Source organism: Ranitomeya imitator, chromosome 2 (genome assembly GCF_032444005.1).
Source record: "Ranitomeya imitator isolate aRanImi1 chromosome 2, aRanImi1.pri, whole genome shotgun sequence".
Lineage (NCBI taxonomy): Eukaryota > Metazoa > Chordata > Amphibia > Anura > Dendrobatidae > Ranitomeya > Ranitomeya imitator.
The window spans coordinates 834003799-834030170 of NC_091283.1; the positions used below are offsets into that span (position 1 = coordinate 834003799).

At 44.0% G+C, this 26372-nt stretch overlaps 1 protein-coding gene across 1 annotated transcript in view; it reads left to right on the forward strand.

Moving 5' to 3' along the window:
* Positions 1 to 26372, forward strand: part of PTPN6 (protein tyrosine phosphatase non-receptor type 6) — a 52458-nt gene that overhangs the window by 16632 nt on the left and 9454 nt on the right. Inside the window, exons 4-6 of the mRNA XM_069754170.1 lie at positions 22493 to 22673; positions 24238 to 24351; positions 24568 to 24681. Of these exons, the coding sequence (XP_069610271.1) occupies positions 22493 to 22673; positions 24238 to 24351; positions 24568 to 24681 (409 nt within the window). The remainder of the gene's footprint in view (positions 1 to 22492; positions 22674 to 24237; positions 24352 to 24567; positions 24682 to 26372) is intronic.

Consider the following 26372-nt stretch of genomic DNA (forward strand, 5'->3'; position numbering starts at 1 on the left):
GAGCTCCTTACAGGCGGTGAGCTCCTTACAGGCAGTGATCTCTTTACAGGCGGTGAGCTCCTTACAGGCAGTGATCTCTTTACAGGCGGTGAGCTCCTTACAGGCGGTGAGCTCCTTACAGGCGGTGATCTCCTTACAGGCAGTGAGCTCCTTACAGGCAGTGAGCCACAGTTTGGGTACACCCCATGTTGGAGGTCACACCCTTTCTCCACACCTCTACATCCTGGCCTCGCCTCTGTAGATGTGCATTTGGACCCTGGGGGACAGGAAACATTTTTTTAAATATCTCCTTTCTGGGGGGTTTTGTCAGGAGACTCATTTTTTCTTTTCCTTCTGCATGGACACGCCCCCTGTGCACTTCTGCTTGATTTGCATATGGCTTCTACATTAGATTTTTAATGACTGGCACGTTGAATCTTTATGAAATAGGTGTCATCATTACTGGGGTACAATCACCAGCACTGCCGTAACACTATTACTATATGTTAAAATGTACTGACAGGTTCCCTTTAAAGGGGTTCTCCTCTCTGGGACATTTGTAGCCTGTTGTTTGGTAATTTTCGGTGAAGTGAATGAAGATCTGCACAGCTATAATCGCGCAGCGGTGTGCCATTCAAAGCTTTGCTATGTCATATTACCACTCTTCTGCACCCCTCCAACTTGGACCTGTGCATTGGTAGTGTGCCGCGGTGTGACATTCAAAGCTTTGGACCTGTGCATTGGTAGTGTGCCTGTGTCTTCCTTATGGCGGTGTGCCATTCCTGAAATACAGGTGGCCGGGATCTTTCAGACTTTTTTTTCGGACATATCCCTTTAATGCTTATATCCTGTTCTGTTTTCATTGAACCAAAATTCTTTGTTTCTTCAGATAAAATACAATAAAAATACAATAAAAAAATCCAAAAAGTTTTAGTTCCTTTTTACTGTTTATTGTGTTTTTTACACTTTTATTTATTTTTACTATTTTTGTTTCACTTATTTTTTCGTCTATTGTTTTTTTTCAATTAAATCTTCACCGCGCAGCCTGACTGATGACGAGGGAGGTAATTACATTTACACTTGTCGGATTTCTCGCAGCATGTGATTGGCTGGTGTCTTGTCTCCGCCCCTTTGTGTTTTGACGTTGGATATGTAAATATTGGCTAACCAGGAGAGACGCCGGCTGCACCTTGTACTTGTTAACACTTTCCCCGTAAATTATTAATAATCTTGTAAAACTTTAACCTTCTGTAAACTAAAGTCGTATGTAATGCTATAGAGTCCTGTGTCACATGGTGGCTTAGATACACAGCTCGGCAGACAGTATCACACAATTGGCTTAGACACATCTCAGCAGACAGCATAGGCTTAGATACACCTCTGAGCCGACAGTATCACAAACGAAAGGCTTAGTTACACTTGAAAAGTAACAATTAGGAGAGTCTTAGATACATAGGATTAAATATATAATCTCAGAAAATGGTATCACACATGATAGGCTTAGATACACTATCTTAGTAGCTTTTAGAGGCTTAGATACTGAGCAGACAGTATCACACATGACTGGATTAGACGCATCTCAGTAGACAGTATAGGCTTAGATACACCTCTCAGCAGACCGTGTCACATATAATGTGCTTAGGTACACTTGAACAGTATAATTTAGGAGAGACTTAGATACATAAATTCGGAACAAAGTGGTAAGTTTAGATACACTAGCTCAGCAAATAATATAAAAGTTTATAGGCTTTATAGGCTGAGAAACACCTCTCAGCAGTCTGTATCACATATCTTGGACTCTTTAACAGTATTTCACACAAACTTAGACATACCTCTCATCAGACAGCATTAAACGTGATGGACGTAGATACCCTTGAACAGTATCATATAGGAGAGATTTATATATGTAGCTCAGCAGACAATAAGCTTAGATGCAATGCCATAGTAGATGCCATTGCACATCATAGGCTTTGATACACTCAGGTGGTATCACCCATGATAGGCCTAGATACACTGTTACACACAGAAAGCTTAGATACACTGGCTCATCAGGTAATACCTTACACGATGGGCTTAGATACACGCTAATGGTGTTTCAGCTCATGATGGATCTCATCATGTCACTGTCACATGTAAAGGGGTCCTCCAACCTTCAGAGATCAGCGCAGATATGCCCCCAATGTCTTATGGATGGGGGGAGGGGACTCCTCCCCAGAGGTGGGATATGCTACTCATGTATAAAGTTGGAGGACCCCTTTAAGTCCCCTAGTCTCAGTAATATGCGGACGCTCGGAGATGTGATGCTATTTTGGGTACAGGATGAGGTTTGGCCTCGCGTCACCACCTCCATGTCTTGAAATAAGGATGTGGCGTTGGGTCTTGTAGACAGGATGGGGCTGATTGTAGTAACCTGCGGCGGATCTGCTGCCGGGGTCACAGCTGGATACAGATCCCGTCAGGAACCAACAATTCAGGTTATATCTGATCCTAGGTCATAGAGAAACCAGCAGTGAGCTGCTGTTGACGGATCTGCTCTCCCTATCAAGTGTCTCTGATTACTAATTTAAAGGGCTATATACTTAGGCTACGGCTGGGGTCGCGCAACTAACGTTTTTATTATTATAAAAATTATTTCTATGACTCTCATGAGACCTCTGCCCCCATCCACAGAGATTTTGGCCGTCTCCTCAAGAGCAGACAGCTCCTTGTCTCTCAGGTGTGGAGGCGTCTTATCCAGACTCAGGTTTCAGATGTTCTGTGGGATTTGGATCAGGGCTCATAGGAGCCACCTCAGAAGAGTCCGATGCTTTGCTCTTCCCTATTCTTGAATGTTTTTCGCTGTGTTTTGGGTCACTATCCTGTACGAGGACCCATGACCTGCAGCTCAGACCGAGCAGCACATTTTTTCTCCAGAATGCCTTGGTAGTCTTGAGATTTCATTATACACTGTACAGAGTCAAGAGCCCCTGTGCCAGATGCAGCAAACCCATCCCAAAAAATAACTGAGCCTCCACCATGTTTAACAGCAGGTACAACGTTTCTTTTCTTTGTAGGCTTAATTTTTTAATCTATGAACATAGAGCTGATGTGCCTTGGCAAAAAGCTCCAGTTCTGTCTCCTCCGTCCATTGGACATTCTTCTAGAAGCTTTGTGGCTCATCAGTGTGCATTTTGGCACATTGCAGTCTCACTTTTTTGTGATATAATTTCAGTGGGCTTCCTCCTCGGTCATCTTCCATGAAGTCAATTTGGCCATACAGTGACGAAGGGTGCGACCTGACCCTAATGGTCCTTGACCATGGAGGCCTCCTCTAATATTTGGAAGCTGTTCTGGGCTCTTTGGTCACCATTCATATTATCCGTCTCTTCAATTTCTCACCAATTTTCCTCTTTCGGTCACATCCAGGGAGGTCGGCCACATCCAGGGAGGTCGGCCACAATCCCCCAGACTTTACACTCCAGAATAATATATGCAGCTGGAGTAACAGGAACATCAAGCTATCTGGAGACGTCTTATAGCCTTTACCTTAAACCTTTTCTCTCTAATATTCTTTCTAATCTCATGAGACCGTTCTCTCCTCAGCTTTCTTTGCTCCATTTTCAGTGTGATAAACACCGTGATACCAAACAGCACCATGACTACTTTTCACTTTCTTTTTTTTTAAATCAGATATTTTTTATTAAACCATAAATATTGTACATAGACAATAAAAAGGAATACTTTGCTATCAGCAATATACAAATGTATAATACTTTTTTAGAAAACTTATTTAATCCCAAACCAAACTCCCACCCCCTTCCCCCCACCCTCTAGAGACCTGTCAAGAGTCGCCCCTCCCTACTACATCATATATAAAAGTACAAGAAAAGGAAGATGACTTGTCAATAATACTCCCAATGGGGCAAAAGGCCTTTAGATCACATTGATTCAAGCCACGGATTGCACAACCTGTCAAAGAGGTCCATCTTGTTCCTTCTAGCGTAGATACTCCTCTCCAACGCAATAATATGGTCCACTTGCTTCATAAAGTCTCTCCTTGTTGGTGGCTCTTCCCTAATCCAGAACTTGGCGATCAACTTTCGCGCAATAAATAACAGTCTAGCAATAACCATTTTGTACAACTTATCAGTTATAATCTCCTCCACGTAGCCCAAAACACATACCAAAGGATCCCGCGGCACAGAGCAACTGTATGCCAGTCCCACTTTATTCAGCACCACCACCCAGAAGGAGGACAACCTGGGGCACTGCCACAACATATGAAGGATGCCCGCCTCGGACTGCGAGCATCTAGGGCATTCTGAATTAGGTCTCAATCCGGCTTTGAATAACATGTCCGGGGTTCTATAAGCCCTATGAATAACAAATAATTGTGACAGGCTCCCAGGCTCGCTCATTGATATCCTGGGCACATAGTCCAGTACTGATTCCCAGTGGTCATTATCAATCGCCCCCAGGTCAGCCTCCCATTTCGCCCTTGCTCTGATAGGGTGCTCCTCCAAAAAAGAGAATAGAAGGAATTCATATATTCCCGAGATCACCCCCTTCGTGCCTCCCCCTACAAGGATAAAATCCAGCATAAGATCCACCTGGATCTCCACGGGTCCTCTCCTACACTGTGCTCGGTACGCGTGAGAAAGACGGCGATATTGATACATCTCAGAGTCTGGGAGTAAAAACTCCTCCTGCAATGCCTCAAAGTTCCTAATTCTGCCCTGGTGTAAAATCTGGCCCATCCGAAAGATGCCTGCCTCCTTCCAAATATGAAATCCCTCCATCTGTCTAAACTCTTGTAGAAAACAGTTATTCCAAATGGGTGAGAATCTGGTAAGTGCCCCCACTCCCCTAATTCCTTTAACTTTGTCCCAAACCTTGTGAATAAGCCTAATAGTACAAAATTTAGAACCTTTCTCACGGAAATGCCCACCCTATAGGCCCTCACTTAATACCTTCGTCCCAATCAGTGATTTCAGGCTGCAAGGTGCCCGCGCCCCACCTGACACATCTCTCCATCCCTTGAAATGCTGACACTGTGAAGCCAAAAAATACAACCACGGATTAGGCAATGCCACCCCTCCCTCCGTCTTTGGCCTTTGTAGAGTTTCCTGTTTAAATCTGGGGCTCTTTCCACCCCAAATCAGCTCGCCAAACAGGGATCTAATCCTCCGAAATCTATTCTGCGATATCCATATAGGGGAGTTGTGCAGCACATAAAGTAGCTGCGGCATCACAATCATCTTTATCAAGTTTATCCTGCCGATTACTGATAAATGTAACTTTTTCCACGCCTGGACCTTAGTACGTATTTTACGCAGAAGAGGTGCCAAATTCACTTCCTCAAAACTAGTCAAAGGGATAGCGATCTGGATCCCCAAGTATTTAAATTTATCAACGAGCCTCAACCTTGTGAAAGGGTCCCCCCCTCCACCAACGCCACAATCCCCATCTATCAACATCATATTCGATTTGTCCCAATTGATCCTTAGGACCGAGTAACTCCCGAATTCCTCAATAATGGCTTCCGTCTTAACCAGGGTCCCCTCAGAATCCTCCAAGAAAAGCAGAATATCATCAGCATATAACGCAACTTTTTCCTCTGCCTCCCCGTACATAAAACCCCTCACCTCTCGGGACCCTCTGATCTTCGCAGCAAGGGGTTCCACCGCCAAGGCAAAGAGCAGCGGGGAGAGAGGGCAGCCCTGTCTAGTACCCCTAGACAAAGAAAAGGTCTCAGAGAGAGCGTCATTCACTCTAATTTTGGCCACCGGAGAAGAGTACAACAGCCGCACCCAGGAAATAAATTTAGGTCCAAACCCCATTCGTTCCAGCACTGACCACAGATAGCTCCACTCCACGCAATCAAAAGCCTTATGGGCGTCCAAGGATACCACAACCCGTTTACCGACATTATCAGAAGGGATTTGCAAATTTAAAAACAACCTTCTCAGATTGAGTGCCGTTGATTTGTTAGGCATAAAGCCTGATTGATCCGGGTGAACCAGTCTGTCAATCACCCTGGACAACCTATTTGCCAAAGCTTTTGCCAGTATCTTAATGTCGGCCGTCAAAAGTGAGATTGGTCTATAGGATTCTGGTAGTTGTGGGTCCTTGTCAGCCTTAGGGATAACAACCACAATAGCCTCTCTCATTGATAAAGGTAGCTCCCCTCTTTCCAATGATCTATTATACACCTCCGACAGTTTGGCCAACAATGTTTCTTTCAGTGCCTTATAAACCTCGGCTGGAATACCATCCGCCCCCGGAGCCTTACCCCCAGCAACACCCGCCAAAGCGGCCCCCAATTCTTCCTCCCCAATCGGCTCCTCCAACACCTCACATTCCTCTCTACTCAACCTAGGCAGGTCAATCCCCTCCAAGTAACCCGTCATGTCCTCAGCCCACCTCTCCACACTAGATGTATATAATTTATCGTAGAATTTCCTAAACACTTCCAGAATTTGCTCCCCCCGAGTGACCAATGTTCCATCCTCCGTCTTGATGGAGTAGACATGCGAGGAATCCCTCTGTGCGGACGCCACTACCGAAAGTAAATGCCCCACCTTTTCCCCCTCTGAATAGAAAGATGCTCTTTGAAAAGCCCGCAATCTCTCCACCTTTCTCAGATATAATTGGTTGACCTCCTGTTGAGCCTTCCTCATCCGACTCTGAGACGCCCTAGTGCAATGGGCCCCCAATGCCGCCTCAGCTGCCTTCTGTTCCTCCAGGACAGCTTGATCCTGTACTCTAGTCCTTGTCTTGTGTCGTGAAATGTCCCGAAACAAAATGCCCCTTAAATACGCCTTCATAGTGTCCCATACTACATAACATTCTGAACTACCATCGTTAATCTTAAAAAACTCCTCTATCTCAGCCCCCACCCTTTCCATATCCAAGAGTTGTAACCAGGAGGGGTGAACCTTCCAGCCCATCCTCCGTGACCCAACCTGTTCTGATAACTTTAAAGAGACCTGAACTGGACTATGATCTGATAAGATCCTGGGATTATATTGCATCCCACTTAGTAATTCGTTCATCCCATCATTACCCAAGGCGACATCAATTCGAGACATAGAACCATACGTGGTTGAGTAACAGGAATAAGAATATGTATTAACATTGCGAACCCGCCATAAGTCAATCCAGCCTATTTCTCTAAGATAGTTCCCAAAAGGAGTGCCGTTACCGTCCCTGCGTAGCGGAGCGTGATTAATCTTATCCCAATGGTCGTCAGCAATGTTGTTCACATCTCCCACCACCAGAAGGGGAACCCCGACCCACCCTCTCATATGCTCCAAAATCTCTTGAATTTTCTTACCAGAATACGGCGGGGGTTTATATAGTGAAACGATGCAAATCAAAGGGTTAAAAATTTTACACACTAAAAGGACATATTGACCATCTTTATCAGTTTTTACCTCAATTTCCTCAAATGGAGGACTTGTATGGATCAAAACAGACACCCCCCTTGCATAATTAGAGAACGTCGAGTGATACGCCCTGCGCACCCATTTCTTCTGTAACATATCAACTTTTTCCTCCACTAAATGAGTTTCTTGCAGGCAAATCACCGAGGGCCTCTGTTTCAATAGGTACTGGAATATTGCCGCACGCTTAGTAGCATCCGCTAGCCCCCTAACATTCCAACTTATAATATTAACATTCCCTCCCATTTCTTTAAAGGAAGATAAAAGATGAGAATCGTCTCCCCCAGGTCTCCACCAAAGTTGTTTCTCCGAGATCGATTTTCCAAATCGTCTGTTTTGAATTCTAATTCTGCGATTCGTTGAATATATTTCTTTTCTCTTTTTAACAGTTCGTTTGTCTGATCCTCCACACTGCCCACACGCTCCTCCACCACCTCCACTCTTTTCTCCACTTTGCGCATAGCAGAGTTAAGGGACTTCATTTCAACTGTCAAATCATCCACCCTTAGATTCAGCGCGGCCAAAGCAGATTTGCAGTGTATAACGACAGAGAAAATGTCCTGCAGTGTTGGTTCCCCCATACTTGGCTGCTGCACCTCATCAGAATCATTGGTCTGCACAGGGCTAGCAGCAGGTGTCACATTTTCTGCACTGTGCACTCCCTGCACCCTCCCTGGGGAACGTTGCACCTCCACTTCACTGGGATTAACTCCCCCTCCACTCCTCTGCCTCATCAGTGCTTCCTCCTCACCAAGCCCCTCTGGATCCAGCAGCAGGGCACCCCCCTCCTCTGTGCGGGCAAATCGCTCCAGCCGGGCGATTACCTCCAGCCTCCGGCGGTATGAAGCGCTGGCTCTGGCCGCCTCCTCCTATGCCACGGCCCCGTCTTGGATTTTCGCGCCGACTGCTTTCGGCGTGGCATCTGCGCTCCTCACCGCTCGCTATCTCTGGTGCTTTCTCCCTCACGCTGGGGACTTGCGGTGCCTCTCTGCCCGGTTTTCGGCGTTCGGCGGCGCCTTCAAAGGTGGGTTTTAGGAGCGGTGCGGGGAGAGAGATCCGTCGCACGTCCGCTCACATTACTCGCTAGGCCACTACTTTTCACTTTCTAAATAGGCGACTGACTGATTAGTTTGTAGACACCCGTGATGATAATTTCGGGACACATCTTAGTTTTACATGTCCCTATGGTCAAATTATTTTTAATCTTATTTCTATGAGTACCATAATTTGTGTCCAGGCAATTTTCATTAGTTTGTCTAAACTTTTCTGTTGAACCAAAATTTGATTTATATTTAGTTGATATTGAGTAGATTTATATTGAAAATTACTTTTGTCAGTTCCAAATTTTTTAAGTGACTGTTGTTTGTTTTTCTTACTTTAATAGAAGATAACCAACAGTTTTGTCCACGTGAGTAAGACGATTTGATTGCTTTTTACTGGATTTCTTTGTGAGTTTTGTCGACCTAAAAATGTCAATTTATCGTATGGGTTAATTATTTTTTTTGTATTTTCATAGATCATACTTTTAGAGTCGCAATGATACCAGATGTGGATGTGTTTATTTATTTATTTTTAATTTCTTTATTTTTAGATTGGGAAAATTGGGGGCGGGTGATACAATTGCAGCGCCCCAGGGTCCTGGTCGTTGCAGTAATATCATTCTCCTCTAAGGGGGGAGTGATGTTACGTTTGAAGGCAATAAAGAAGATCTCTTTACCAGGTATCACAAAACATGCAACACACTTCACACTCCAGTCCACCAGGGGGAGCTATGCTCCTATTTATTAGGGCACTCTTCACACTTAGGTAAAACTGGTGGTCTGGAGAAGAAGCTAGTCAGTTCCTGTGAGGCAGACCGAGAGAAAGGAGGAACATCGAATAGTTGCTGACAGAGTTGGTCTCTGACAGGGGTGGGATCCTGTCAGAGGCCTAGACAGAAGGCCACGGAGCTGCGCCTGCAAGACGTGCGGCAGCATACTAAGAAAGAGACACCAACAGAGAACTGTATTGTAGAGAGGGTGAAGAAGTCATAGCAAAAGGAGAGGAAACCAGAAGGAGTTCTGCCCTGTAAAAGGCTGCCACCTTCTGAGGCGCAGGATCCGGTAGCCGGAACACCGAGGGAGCAACAGTCCTTTATGCATTGCTCCAGAGACCGGCTGGACAGCTAATTTCAAGTTACTGATCCGCCCTATACCTAGGAGGCACGGTGGCAACTTGTGGGGGCCGGGGCGTGCTAGAGTCCCTGTAAAAAGCCTCAGACCACCAGTCATACGGGTTTGTCCTATCCTTTCCATCAGGGGGACAGAGAAAGAGACATAACATCTAGAACATCTACAACAGTTGTGAGGACCTTATGAGAGGCTCAGCAGGAAGGTACTACAACACCCAGGCACTAGAGGAAGGCTACTGATTTCCACCGGGATAAGGGGACTCTGGATTTGCCTTCAGACCGGCCGGACTCTGCCTACCCTGTGATCTGGTGCTCTGGACTGTGGATGCTGAAGCCTTCAGTAAAAAGGTAAAGAGACTGCACCCATTGTGCCCTCGTTATTCCCTGTGCCTCTCATCATCCACCATCCACACATGGGGAAGCCCTGAGGACACACTTCACCTGTGGGAAGGTTTACCATCCAGCTGCCATAACATCACCCAGCGGACCCCTAAGCAGCGTCGGTCATCCTGACTGAATACCACAGGTGGCGTCACGAACATTTCCCCTTTAAAGACCTTTCCCCTATTTTCAACGGGCGTCCCTAGGGTCACGGAGCAGGTCAGCCACCGTGACATCCCCCTTGAGAACCGAAGGACCCGGTACCGAGTACCCCTAGCCCTTGGGGGCGCTCCACAAATTTTTTCTTTTTTTGCTTTTTATTCTTTTTTTTTTTTTACAAAACTTTTTGGGAACTATATATATTATTTTCTGAACCAATTTATTAAAAAAAATTGTATTTAATGGAACAAAGGGGTTGAGCGACTTGAAAAATAAATATTTTTGTAACACAATTATTATTATTTGTTTAATTCTCCCACTACCAGAGTTGCAGCAGTGATTCTTTGAATAAATAGTAAAAAAATTAGTATTATAACCTGTCAATGGTACATTCTGGAGTTTCCCCGTAGTCAGAAGACAATGGCAAACTGTGGAGGTCTTCATTAGGCTCCCAGCTGCATATTGATCCATGGGGAGCCCCCTTTCTCTTTCAAACACCTTAGATGCCCAGGTCGTTATTGACTGCGGCATCCAAGGGGGTAAAACAGTCAGGATCGGAGTTATCTGCAGCAGGTAAGGGAATGTGTATACAGTTGTGCTCAAAAGTTTACATAACCTGGGGGAATTTTTGCTTTCTTGTCCTTTTTTCAGAGAATATGTATGATAACACCAAAAAGTTCACATACCCTGGTGATTTTGGCCTGATAACAGGAGTTGACACAAAAGGGTGTGCATGGCTACTAAAAGTAACATCCTCACCTGTGACCTGTTTGCTTGTAATCAGTGTGTGTGCATAAAAGCTGAGTGAGTTTCTGGGATCCAGACAGACTCTTGCATCTTTCATCCAGCCACTGATGTTTCTGGATTGTGAGTCATGGGGAAAGCAAAAGAATTGTCAACGGATCTACAGGAACTGTATACAACAAGAAAGGGATACAACAAGATATCCAAGGAATTGATAATGCCAGTCAGCAGCGTTCACACTGTGATTAACAAATGGAAAATCAGGGGCTCTGTAAAAACAAAACCATGGTCAGGTAGACCAACAAAAATGTCGTCCACAACTGCCAGGAAAATTGTTCGGCATGCAAAGAAAAACCCACAAATAACATCAGCTGAAACACTGGACTCTCTGAAAACTAGCGATGTGGCTGTTTCAAGATGCACAATAAGGAGGCACTTGAAGAGAAATGGGCTGCATGGTCGAGCCGCCAGAAGAAAGCCATTACTGCACAAACGCCACAAAGTATCTACAATATATAAAACAGCACAGAGACAAGCCTCAAAACTACTGGAACAAGGTCATTTGGAGTGATGAGGCCAAAATTGAACTTTTTGACCACAATCATAAACGTTACATTTGGAGAGAGGTCAACAAGGCCTATGATGAAAGGAACACCATTCCTACTGTAAAGCATGGAGGTGGATTACTGATTTTTGGGGATGTGTGAGCTACAAAGGTACAGGAAACTTGGTCAAAGTTGAAGGAAAGATGAATGCAGCACATTATCAGCAAAAACTGGAGGCAAATTTGCAATCATCAGCCCGGAAACTGCACATGGGACATACTTGGACGATCCAACATGACAACGATCCAAAACACAAGGCCAAGTCAACCTGTCATTGGCTACAACAGAACAAAGTGAAGGTTCTGGAGTGGCCATCTCAGTCTCCTGACCTCAATATCACTGAGCCACTCTGGGGAGACTCCAAGCGCGCAGTTCATGCTAGACAGCCCAGGAATTTACAGGAACTGGAGGCTTTTTGCCAAGAAGAGTGGGCAGCTTTACCATCTGAGAAAATAAAGAACCTCATCCACAACTACCACAAAAGACTTCAAGCTGTCATTGATGTTAGAGGGGCAATACACGGTATTAAGAAATGGGGTATGTGAACATTTGATCAGGGTCATTTGGATGTTTTGGGTTGTCATTATGATTTAGAAAGAGAAAACACAATAGTTTGACAATAAATGGCTTCACCCAACCACTAGCCACGAGGGGAGAAAAAGTTTTGGTGTTATCATTCATATTTTCTGGAAAAAAGGCCAAGAAAGCAAAAATTCTGCCGGAGTATGTAAACTTTTGAGCACAGCTGTAGTCTGCCATGATCTCATAGCTCGTGCCTTTATGAGGGGTATATTCATCACATTCCGGGCACTATCAGCCACTTGTGACAGGTAGATCCATCATTTGCCGTTGAGGAGTTAAGCTGCATCATATTTTATACTCTAGTCACATCCAGAGCTGCGTTCACAATTGCTGCCTTGTGCACAGGGCTCCACTAACATAATCCACGTTCAGCTAAAAATGGTGCTGGCATCGGAGGGCCCCCTGATTCCAAGGGTCCTGTCACTGTTGCACCTTGTGTGAACACGGTCGTTACACCCGTGTGTAGGGGTGAAGAAATGCATGTTTGCTTGTTTGTTTTTTATGAATCTTTGATGACTCCTTTTAATATTTTTTTCACAAATGCTATTTATCATCTATCATCAAGAGCTGGTGCTAAGTGTCCGATTTATTAGGACCCCACTGTGAGAACCCCCACCGATCACTAGGGGAGGTCCCAATCTCCCACTCATTCTGCCACAGATGGGATTGAATGGATCGACCTTGACCTGTGTGACCTCTGCCGCTCCATTCATGTCTATGGGGCTGATGGACGAGTGCACTGTACAGAGTTGCTCCATTCATGTCTATGGGGCTGATGGACGAGTGCACTGTACAGAGTTGCTCCATTCATGTCTATGGGGCTGATGGACGAGTGCACTGTACAGAGTTGCTCCATTCATGTCTATGGGGCTGATGGACGAGTGCACTGTACAGAGCTGCTCCATTCATGTCTATAGGGCTGATGGATGAGTGCACTGTACAGAGCTGCTCCATTCATGTCTATGGGGCTGATGGATGAGTGCACTGTACAGAGCTGCTCCATTCATGTCTATAGGGCTGATGGATGAGTGCACTGTACAGAGCTGCTCCATTCATGTCTATGGGGCTGATGGACAAGTGCACTGTGCAGAGCTGCTCCATTCATGTCAATAGGGCTGATGGATGAGTGCACTGTACAGAGCTGCTCCATTCATGTCTATAGGGCTGATGGATGAGTGCACTGTACAGAGCTGCTCCATTCATGTCTATGGGGCTGATGGACAAGTGCACTGTGCAGAGCTGCTCCATTCATGTCTATAGGGCTGATGGATGAGTGCACTGTGCAGCGCTGCTCCATTCTTGTCTATAGGGCTGATGGATGAGTGCACTGTGCAGAGCTGCTCCATTCATGTCTATAGGGCTGATGGATGAGTGCACTGTGCAGAGCTGCTCCATTCATGTCTATGGGGCTGATGGATGACTGCACTGTGCAGAGCTGCTCCATTCATGTCTATGGGGCTGATGGACGAGTGCACTGTACAGAGCTGCTCCATTCATGTCTATGGGGCTGATAGACGACTGCACTGTGCAGAGCTGCTCCATTCATGTCTATGGGGCTGATAGATGACTGCACTGTGCAGAGCTGCTCCATTCATGTCTATGGGGCTGATGGACGAGTGCACTGTACAGAGCTGCTCCATTCATGTCTATGGGGCTGATAGACGACTGCACTGTGCAGAGCTGCTCCATTCATGTCTATGGGGCTGATGGACAACTGCACTGTGCAGAGCTGCTCCATTCATGTCTATGGGGCTGATGGACGAGTGCACTGTACAGAGCTGCTCCATTCATGTCTATGGGGCTGATGGACGAGTGCACTGTGCAGAGCTGCTCCATTCATGTCTATGGGGCTGATGGACGAGTGCACTGTACAGAGCTGCTCCATTCATGTCTATGGGGCTGATGGACGAGTGCACTGTACAGAGCTGCTCCATTCATGTCTATGGGGCTGATGGACGAGTGCACTGTACAGAGCTGCTCCATTCATGTCTATGGGGCTGATGGACGAGTGCACTGTACAGAGCTGCTCCATTCATGTCTATGGGGCTGATAGACGACTGCACTGTGCAGAGCTGCTCCATTCATGTCTATGGGGCTGATAGATGACTGCACTGTGCAGAGCTGCTCCATTCATGTCTATGGGGCTGATGGACGAGTGCACTGTACAGAGCTGCTCCATTCATGTCTATGGGGCTGATAGACGACTGCACTGTGCAGAGGTGCTCCATTCATGTCTATGGGGCTGATGGATGAGTGCACTGTGCAGAGCTGCTCCATTCATGTCTATGGGGCTGATGGACGAGTGCACTGTGCAGAGCTGCTCCATTCATGTCTATGGGGCTGATGGACAACTGCACTGTGCAGAGCTGTTTTATTGGAGCAAAATATAAAAAGTAAATTTCTGCAGTTACCGGATGATTGAAATGGCCTCAAGGGCTAAATAAATCTGTATATCTGGATTCAATGTCAGAGGGATGTCTTATTGTGTAATCGATCTATCTATCTATCTATCTATCTATCAATCTATTATCTATATCTATCTATTATCTATATATCTATTTATCTATTTATTATCTATCTATTATTTATCTATATATCTATTTATCTCACTTTATCTGTCTGTTCTATATTTAATCTTTTATTTTGAGCCTTCTCGGTTTTACACTTCGGGGCGCTTGCAGTTACAGGTCTTGTTCTCAGTTCCCCCCTTCTTCTTTCCTCCCTGACTCCCCACCCATACCGTGCACCGCTGTGTCCCTCTGAGCTTCCTTCTTGCGGTTGGAAAATTCTCTGCTCTGTTTTGAAATAATTTGTCACTAAAGTTTCCATCATGTGACTTCTGACAACTCAACCACACAATCCTCTTGTGCAAAATGCAAACTGCGCTGTGGGGAACTATGGCAGGTGCCTCATAATATAATGGTGTCTGATAAGCAAATGCATTGTGGATGTGATGGCTCCGAGCCAGATACCTGCAATGTCCCGAAATATCTCACCTTACACTAAATCCAAAACAAATATGTCAGAATTTTACTACATCCCCCGATCAGTTTACACTGCAAATCAACATTTAATGCTGAGCAGCTTTGCAAATATTTTGCTGATCCCATACTGATCCTGAGTTACATCCTGTATTATACTCCAGAGCTGTGCTCACTATTCTGCTGGTGCAGTCACTGTGTACATACATTACATTACTGATCCTGAGTTACCTCCTGTATTATACTCCAGAGCTGCACTCACTATTCTGCTGGTGCAGTCACTGTGTACATACATTACTGATCCTGAGTTACATCCTGTATTATACCCCAGAGCTGCACTCACTATTCTGCTGGTGCAGTCACTGTGTACATACATTACATTACTGATCCTGAGTTACATCCTGTATTATACTCCAGAGCTGCACTCACTATTCTGCTGGTGCAGTCACTGTGTACATAAATTACATTACTGATCCTGAGTTACATCCTGTATTATACCCCAGAGCTGCACTCACTATTCTGCTGGTGCAGTCACTGTATACATACATTACATTACTGATCCTGAGTTACATCCTGTATTATACCCCAGAGCTGCACTCACTATTCTGCTGGTGCAGTCACTGTGTACATACATTACATTACTGATCCTGAGTTACATCCTGTATTATACCCCAGAGCTGCACTCACTATTCTGCTGGTCCAGTCACTGTGTACATACATTACATTACTGATCCTGAGTTACATCCTGTATTATACTCCAGAGCTGTGCTCACTATTCTGCTGGTGCAGTCACTGTGTACATACATCACATTACTGATCCTGAGTTACATCCTGTATTATACTCCAGAGCTGTGCTCACTATTCTGCTGGTGCAGTCACTGTGTACATACATTACTGGTCCTGAGTTACATCCTGTATTATACTCCAGAGCTGCACTCACTATTCTGCTGGTGCAGTCACTGTGTACATACATTACTGGTCCTGAGTTACATCCTGTATTATACTCCAGAGCTGCACTCACTATTCTGCTGGTACAGTCACTGTGTACATACATTACTGGTCCTGAGTTACACTCTGTATTATACTCCAGAGCTGCACTCACTATTCTGCTGGTGCAGTCACTGTGTACATACATTACTGATCCTGTGTGATGCTGTGCACTGCGGGAGATGTGTTTGCTCTGCAGTACTGATGTACAGAGTTTCTCTGCTCCCAGGATGCAGAATGATATATTGTAGAATCTCATCTAGGTTATTGGGTCTCCGGTTGCAGTTGTTTGCTGTAATCCACTGCCTGCACCTTCCGGTCCTGATAACAGCTTATAAATGAGGCCAAGTGACCACAATTGTTTATACAGGTTGCAATATGTGGAAAAAATGTGTCAGAAAATCTGTGCTGATTAATTAGGAAACCACATAAAATATTTATTATGAGAACAATCTATCATCTATCTATCTATTAGGCTGGAGTCACACTCCGCGTAAGACAATACGGTCCGTATATTACGGCCGTAATACGCTGAAAAGTCCCCAAAAAAGTGGTCCGTAGCTCCTCCGTAGGCAGGGTGTGTCAGCGTATTTTGCGCATGGCATCCTCCGTATGTAATCCGTATGGCAGCCGTACTGCGTGTTTTTATCGCAGGCTTGCCAAACCAACATACGGCTATACAAGGGATCCATGTTTAAAAAAACAAACAAACAAACATATATATATAGACAGTATATATATGTCAGCAGACACATATATGTATATATATTATTACTTAATACAGCGCTAGATAGCTTTAAAGCCGGTAATTCAATTACCGGCTTTTGCTATCTCCTTCTTAAACCCGACATGATATGAGATGGTTTACTGTATGTAAACCAGGTCTCATATCACTTTTTTTTTTGCATATTCCACACTACTAATGTCAGTAGTGTGTATATGCAAAATTTGGCCGTTCTAGCTATTAAATTAAAGGGTTAAATGGCGGAAAAAATTGGCGTGGGCTCCCGCACAATTTTCTCCGCCAGAGTAGTAAAGCCAGTGACTGAGGGCAGATATTAATAGCCTGGAGAGGGTCCATGGTTATTGCCCCCCCCCTGGCTAAAAACACCTGCCCCCAGCCACCCCAGAAAAGGCACATCTGGAAGATGCGCCTATTCTGGCACTTGGCCACTCTCTTCCCATTCCCCTGTAGCGGTGGGATATGGGGTAATGAAGGGTTAATGCCACCTTGCTATTGTAAGGCGACATTAAGCCAAATTAATAATTGAGAGGCGTCAATTATGACACCTATCCATTATTAATCCAATACTAGTAAAGGGTTAAAAAAACACAAACACATTATTAACCCCTTTCTGCCATTAGACGTACTATTGCGTCCATGTGGGGTGGGCTTTACTTCCCAAGGACGCAATAGTACGTCATATGCGATCGGCAGCGCTCACGGGGGGAGCGCCGCCGATCGCGGCCGGGTGTCAGCTGTTTATCGCAGCTGACATCCGGCACTATGTGCCAGGAGCGATCACGGACCGCCCCCGGCACATTAACCCCCGACACACCGCGATCAAAGATGATCGCGATGTGCCGGCGGTGCAGGGAAGCACCGCGCAGGGAGGGGGCTCCCTGCGGGCTTCCCTGAGCCCCCCGCAGCAACGCGGCCACGGATCCGGGTCCTGCAGGGAGGGAGGTGGCTTCACAGAGCCTGCTCAGAGCAGGCACTGTGAAGCAGCCTGCACTCCTATCAGATCAGTGATCTGACAGAGTGCTGTGCAAACTGTCAGATCACTGATCTGTGATGTCCCCCCCTGGGACAAAGTAAAAAAGTAAAAAAAAAATTTCAAATGTGTAAAAAAAAATAAAAAAAAATATTCCAAAATAATGAAAAAAAAATAAAAATATTATTCCCATAAATACATTTCTTTATCTAAATAAAAAAAAAAAAACAATAAAAGTACACATATTTAGTATCGCCGCGTCCGTAACGGCCCGACCTATAAAACTGGCCCACTAGTTAACCCCTTCAGTAAACACCGTAAGAAAAAAAAAAAAAAAACGAGGCAAAAAACAACGCTTTATTATCATACCGCCGAACAAAAAGTGGAATAACACGCGATCAAAAAGACAGATATAACTAACCATGGTACCGCTGAAAACGTCATCTTGTCCCGCAAAAAACGAGCCGCCATACAGCATCATCAGCAAAAAAATAAAAAAGTTATAGTCCTGAGAATAAAGCGATGCAAAAATAATTATTTTTTCTATAAAATAGTTTTTATCGTATAAAAGCGCCAAAACATAAAAAAATGATATAAATGAGGTGTCGCTGTAATCGTACTGACCCGAAGAATAAAACTGCTTCATCAATTTTACCAAACGCGGAACGGTATAAACGCCTCCCCCAATAGAAATTCATGAATAGCTGGTTTTTGGTCATTCTGCCTCACAAAAATCGGAATAAAAAGCGATCAAAAAATGTCACGTGCCCGAAAATGTTACCAATAAAAACATCAACTCGTCCCGCAAAAAACAAGACCTCACATGACTCTGTGGACCAGAATATAGAAAAATTATAGCTCTCAAAATGTGGTAACGCAAAAAATATTTTTTGCAATAAAAAGCGTCTTTCAGTGTGTGACGGCTGCCAATCATAAAAATCCGCTAAAAAACCCCCTATAAAAGTAAATCAAACCCCCCTTCATCACCCCCTTAGTTAGGGAAAAATTAAAAAAATGTATTTTCCATTTTCCCATTAGGGCTAGGGTTAAAGCTAGGGTTAGGGCTAGGGTTAGGGCTAGGGTTAGGGCTAGGGTTAGGGCTAGGGTTAGGGTTAGGGCTAGGGTTAGGGCTAGGGTTAGGGCTAGGGCTACAGTTTGGGTTGGGGCTAAAGTTACAGTTAGGGTTTAGATTACATTTACGGTTGGGAATAGGGTTGGGATTAGGGTTAGGAGTGTGTCAGGGTTAGAGGTGTGGTTAGGGTTACTGTTGGGATTAGGGTTAGGGATGTGTTTGGATTAGGGTTTCAGTTATAATTGGGGGGTTTCCACTGTTTAGGCACATCAGGGGCTCTCCAAACGCGACATGGCGTCCGATCTCAATTCCAGCCAATTCTGCGTTGAAAAAGTAAAACAGTGCTTCTTCCCTTCCGAGCTCTCCCGTGTGCCCAAACAGGGGTTTACCCCAACATATGGGGTATCAGCGTACTCAGGACAAATAGGACAACAACTTTTGGGGTCCAATTTCTCCTGCTACCCTTGGGAAAATACAAAACTCGGGGCTAAAACATATTTTTTGTGGAAAAAAAAAAGATTTTTTATTTTCACGGCTCTGCGTTATAAACTGTAGTGAAACACTTGGGGGTTCAAAGTTCTCACAACACATCTAGATTAGTTCCCTGGGGGGTCTAGTTTCCAATATGGGGTCACTTGTGGGGGGTTTCTACTGTTTAGGTACATTAGGGGTTCTGCAAACGCAATGTGACGTCTGCAGACCATTCCATCTAAGTCTGCATTCCAAATGGCGCTCCTTCCCTTCCGAGCTCTGCCATGCGCTCAAACGTTGGTTTCCCCCAACATACGGGGTATCAGCGTACTCAGGACAAATTGGACAACAACTTTTGGGGTCGAATTTCTCCTCTTACCCTCGGGAAAATACAAAACTGGGGGCTAAAAAATAATTTTGGGGGGAAAGATTTTTTTTTTTAATTTTCACGGCTCTGCGTTACAAACTGTAGTGAAACACTTGGGGGTTCAAAGCTATCACAACACATCTAGATGAGTTCCTTAGGGGGTCTAGTTTCCAAAATGGTGTCACTTGTGGGAGGTTTCTACTGTTTAGGTACATTAGGGGCTCTGCAAATGCAATGTGACACCTGCAGACCATTCCATCTAAGTCCTCATTCCAAATGGAGCTCCTTCCCTTCCGAGCCCTCCCATGCGCCCAAACAGTGGTTCCCCCCCACATATGGGGTATCAGCGCACTCAGGACAAATTGGACAACAAATTGTGGGGTCGAATTTCTCCTTTTACCCTCGGGAAAATACAAAACTTGGGGCTAAAAAATAATTTTTGTGGGAAAAAATTTTTGTTTTATTTTTACGGCTCTCCATTATAAACTTCTGTGAAGCCCTTGGTGGGTCAAAGCGCTCAGCACACATCTAGATAAGTTCCTAAGGGGGTCTACTTTCCAAAATGGTGTCACTTGTGGGGGGTTTCTACTGTTTAGGTACATTAGGGGCTCTGCAAACGCAATGTGACACCTGCAGACCATTCCATCTAAGTCTGCATTCAAATGGCACTCCTTCCCTTCTGAGCCCTCCCATGTGCCCAAACAGTGGTTCCCCCCACATATGGTGTATCATCGCACTCAGGACAAATTGGGCAACAAATTTTGGGGTCCAATTTCTCCTGTTACCCTCAGGAAAATACAAAACTGGGGGCTAAAAAAATAATTTTTGTGGGAAAAAAATTTTGTTTTATTTTTACGGCTCTGCATTATAAACTTCTGTGAAGCACTTGGTGGGTCAAAGTGCTCACCACACCTCTAGATAAGTTCCTTAGGGGGTCTACTTTCCAAAATGGTGTCATTTGTGGGGGGTTTCAATGTTTAGGCACATCAGTGGCTCTTCAAACGCAACATGGCGTCCCATCTCAATTCCTGTCAATTTTGCTTTGAAAAGTCAAACGGCGCTCCTTCCCTTCCGAGCTCTCCCATCCACCCAAACAGTGGTTTACCCCCACATATGGGGTATCCGCGTACTCAGGACAAATTGTACAACAACTTTTGGGGTCCAATTTCTTCTCTTACCCTTGGGAAAATAAAAAATTGGGGGCAAAAAGATAATTTTTGTGAAAAAATATGATTTTTTATTTTTACGGTTCTACATTATAAACTTCTGTGAAGCACTTGGTGGGTCAAAGTGCTCACCACACCTCTAGATAAGTTCCTTAGGGGGTCTACTTTCCAAAATGGTGTCACTTGTGGGGGGTTTCAATGTTTAGGCACATCAGTGGCTCTTCAAACGCAACATGACGTCCCATCTCAATTCCTGTCAATTTTGCATTGAAAAGTCAAATGGCACTCCTTCGCTTCCGAGCTCTGCCATGCGCCCAAACAGTGGTTTACCCCCACATGTGGGGTATTGGCATACTCAGGACAAATTGTACAACAATGTTTGGGGTCCATTTTCTCCTGTTACCCTTGGTAAAATAAAACAAATTGGAGCTGAATTAAATTTTTTGTGAAAAAAAGTTAAATGTTCATTTTTATTTAAACATTCAAAAAATTCCTGTGAAGCACAAGAAGGGTTAATAAACTTCTTGAATATGGTTTTGAGCACCTTGAGGGGTGTAGTTTTTAGAATGGTGTCACACTTGGGTATTTTCTATCATATAGACCCCTCAAAATGACTTCAAATGAGATGTGGTCCCTAAAATAAAATGGTGTTGTAGAAATGAGAAATTGCTGGTCAACTTTTAACCCTTATAACTCCCTAACAAAAAAAAATTTTGGTTCCAAAATTGTGCTGATGTAAAGTAGACATGTGGGAAATGTTACTTATTAAGTATTTTGTGTGACATATCTCTGTGATTTAATTGCATAAAAATTCAAAGTTGGAAAATTGCGAAATTTTCATAATTTTCGCCAAATTTCCGTTTTTTTCACAAATAAACGCAGGTACTATCAAATAATTTTTACCATTGTCATGAAGTACAATATGTCACGAGAAAACAATGTCAGAATCACCAGGATCCATTGAAGCGTTCCAGAGTTATAACCTCATAAAGGGACAGTGGTCAGAATTGTAAAAATTGGCCCGGTCATTAACGTGCAAACCACCCTTGGGGGTAAAGGGGTTAAAAATTATTTTAATGAAATAAAAACAAAGGTTGTTGTAATATTTTATTCTACGCTCAATCCACTCACTGAGCAGGGGCATAGAGAATAATTGTGCCGTATTTTATGCGAGTTTTACGGACGTAGTTTCTGCGCTCTTACGTCCGTAAAACTCGCAAGTGTGACGGCGGCCTTAGTGTTATACCCCATTCACCTCCAGAGCTCAACTCAAACTTCAGCTACTTGCCCTTGAACACAGAGGTTTAGATCTACCTCTGAGCTCTCTCTGTTCAGTGGTTACATTCGAATCATTTGTAATATACTAAAATCATCTTTTTATGACATTGTTCTTACATCTCTGACGTTTTGTTACTTTCTTCTGCTCGTATAGAGGCGTGAAAACTGTTATTACGACTTTACTTTCACTCATGTGAGGTTCTCTATTATATTTAGCGGCTTATTTGTGTTTTAACAGACGTATTGTTATCTGCTGTGGGTATTTTTACTCTACTTTGCATTCTTCTCACCAGTTGTTACTTATCTGTATTAGTTTTCCATTCATATTGATTTATGCATCTGTAGAGCGCCACCTTGTGGAAAACAGGAGTGAAAATGTATTGATTTTATGAATGTTCTGAAATTCCACAGCTGGTACCACGGGTATCTCTCTGGGCCAGATGCAGAGAAGTTACTACAGCAAAAGGGGGAACCATGGACGTTCCTGGTCAGAGAAAGTCGTAGTAAACCGGGAGACTTTGTCATCTCTGTTCTGACAGCAGATGTAAAAGATGGGAAACCCCGGGTGACGCACATTAAGATCATATGTGAGGTAAAATGTTTATGTACAAGAATATAACTACTATAATACTGCTCCTATGTACAAGAATATAACTACTATAATACTGCCCCCTATGTACAAGAATATAACTACTATAATACTGCTCCTATGTACAAGAATATAACTACTATAATACTGCTCGTATGTACAAGAATATAACTACTATAATACTGCCCCTATGTACAAGAATATAACTACTATAATACTGCTCCTATGTACAAGAATATAACTACTATAATACTGCTCGTATGTACAAGAATATAACTACTATAATACTGCCCCTATGTACAAGAATATAACTACTATAATACTGCTCCTATGTACAAGAATATAACTACTATAATACTGCTCCTATGTACAAGAATATAACTACTATAATACTGCTCGTATGTACAAGAATATAACTACTATAATACTGCCCCTATGTACAAGAATATATCTACTATAATACTGCCCCTATGTACAAGAATATAACTACTATAATACTGCTCCTATGTACAAGAATATAACTACTATAATACTGCTCGTATGTACAAGAATATAACTACTATAATACTGCCCCTATGTACAAAGAATATAACTACTATAACACTGCCCGTATGTGCAAGAATATAACTACTATAATACTGCTCCTATGTACAAGAATATAACTACTATAATACTGCCCCCTATGTACAAGAATATAACTACTATAATACTGCCCCCTATGTACAAAGAATATAGCTACTATAACACTGCCCGTATGTACAAGAATATAACTACTATAATACTGCTCCTATGTACAAGAATATAACTACTATAATACTGCCCCCTATGTACAAAGAATATAACTACTATAACACTGCCCGTATGTACAAGAATATAATTACTATAATACTGCTCCTATGTACAAGAATATAACTACTATAATACTGCCCGTATGTACAAGAATATAACTACTATAATACTGCTCCTATGTACAACAATATAACTACTATAATACTGCTCCTATGTACAAGAATATAACGACTATTATACTGCCCCCTATGTACAACAATATAACTACTATAATACTGCCCCCTATGTACAAGAATATAACTACTATAATACTGCTCCTATGTACAAGAATATAACTACTATAATACTGCTCCTATGTACAAGAATATAACTACTATAATACTGCCCCTATGTACAAGAATATAATTACTATAATACTGCTCCTATGTACAAGAATATAACTACTATAATACTGCCCCCTATGTACAAGAATATAACTACTATAATACTGCCCCTATGTACAGGAATATAACTACTATAATACTGCCCCTATGTACAAGAATATAACTACTATAATACTGCCCCTATGTACAGGAATATAACTACTATAATACTGCCCCTATGTACAACAATATAACTACTGTAATACTGCCCCTATGTACAACAATATAACTACTGTAATACTGCTCCTATGTACAACAATATAACTACTATAATACTGCCCCCTATGTACAAGAATATAACTACTATAATACTGCCCCCTATGTGTTATTGTGGATGTTATTCTTTGTCTCTGTAGGGGGAGAATTATACTTTGGGGGATATAAGGTTTGATTCTCTCACGGATTTAATTGAAGCTTATAAGAAGCGTCATATAGAAGAAGTTTCTGGAGCCTACGTTTACTTGCAAAAGGTGAGAACAGAACTTGATGATGTGGTGAGTGGAGATCTGCGGTATTATATTTCCTCCTCTATACTATGGAATACATTGGGTATTATACTTCTTGTGTCAGGACATTCTCAGTGTTATATATGGGGGGCTGTGTGATAAAGTTGGGCCTTGGCTCCTCGTTTCCTCTCTCCTCGGGGTTCTAATTTCTCTTCCTGCCTCCGTCCATTTCTCCCACAGCCGTACCACTCCACCAGAGTTAACGCAGCTGACATTGAGAGTCGCATGAAGGAACTAGACAAAAAGTCTGAAAAAGAGGAAACATCGAAGGCTGGATTCTGGGAAGAGTTTGATGTAAGACCTCTGTGGTTCACCACCCAATTATGTAATAAGACATTGCTCTGGGGGGTTTATATATTTTAGGAGGATATCTCAGTTTAGGATTGTTAGGTTGAAACCTCCTACTCTAGGCTCAGGCTAAGCCCCCAAATAAAGGGGTTCTGCAGACCCCGGCTCAAAGAGTAGCTACCAATAGATTAGACTATTCAGCCCCAATTACTATAGTCAGTCCTCCTCACCCCCAAGTCAGATCTTCCTCCCCCCGAGTCGGATCCTCCTTCCCCTTGATTCGGTTCCTCCTCCCCCCCCCTGTAGCGTGTTCTCCTCACCTGCCGAGCTGGGTCCTCCGCAATCCTTGATTTGGGTCCTCCTGACCCCACGAGTCGGGTCTTCCTCACCCCTCGAGTCGGGTCTTCTTCACCCCTCGAGTCGGGTCTCCCTCACCCCTCGAGTCGGGTCTCCCTCACCCCTCGAGTCGGGTCTCCCTCACCCCTCGAGTCGGGTCTCCCTCACCCCTCGAGTCGGGTCTCCCTCACCCCTCGAGTCGGGTCTCCCTCACCCCTCGAGTCGGGTCTCCCTCACCCCTCGAGTCGGGTCTCCCTCACCCCTCGAGTCGGGTCTCCCTCACCCCTCGAGTCGGGTCTCCCTCACCCCTCGAGTCGGGTCTTCCTCACCCCTCGATTCGTGTCTTCCTCACCCCTTGAACCGGGTCTTCCTCACCGCTCGAGTCAGGTCCTACTCCCCCCTCGAGTCGGGTCTTCCTCACCCCTCGAGTTGGGTCTTCCTCACCCCTCGAACCAGATCTTCCTCATCCCTCAAGTCGGGTCCTCCTCACTCCTCGAGTTGTCCTCTTCACCCCTCGAGTCATGTTCTTCTCACCTTTCGAGTCGAGTCCTCCTCACCCCTCAAGTCGGATCCTCCTAACACCCCCCAAGTTGGGTCCTCCCCTTTCACCCCCAGAGTCGAGTTCCCCTTGCCCCCGGGCACTTTAGCACTGGGACCTGGTGAGGACCCTTCTCGGGAATGATGGGAGTAAGGAAATATACAGGATTGGTTTCGAGTTCTAATTGGGCTTTTAGTTCTGGGGATCTGGATTAATTTAGATTGTGATCTGGTTAGAAATTAGTCTTGAGGCCCGGTCTGCTGTGTGAGTTTATTTTGGGGTCTGGTCTGGATTAATTTTTGGGTCTGAAAAACTTTGGGGTCTGATTTTACTTTAGGATCTGATATTATCACGTGTCCTACGATGGGGTCTTTATTTGGGAATCTAGACTCTGACATTAATTTATTTTGGGGTCTCAATTTATTTTTGAGCCTGGATATTTTTGGGTGACTTGGGGATCTGGATTTATATTGGGTTCTGGTCTTGGGTAGAATTTTTTTTTTTAGAGGTCTGTTTTCAATTTAATTTTTCTTTTGGTCTGGGGGGATGGGGTCTGAAATATTTTGGGGTCTGGTCTGGATGTATTCTGGGTTTTTTGGGGGGGGTCAGTTTCTGATTTTTTTTTTGGGGGGGGGAGGGGTCTTGATTAATTTTGGGATTTGGTCTGGGGTCTCATTTTTCTTTTTTTTTTGAGCCTGGATGTTTTTGGGATTCTCGATTTAATTTGGGGCCTGGTCTTAGGGGTTTGGTCCGAATTATCTACTTTTTTATCCCTCTTTTACGCTGCCTTTTTAGTAGGACAGTCCCACTCTGGTGAATTTTT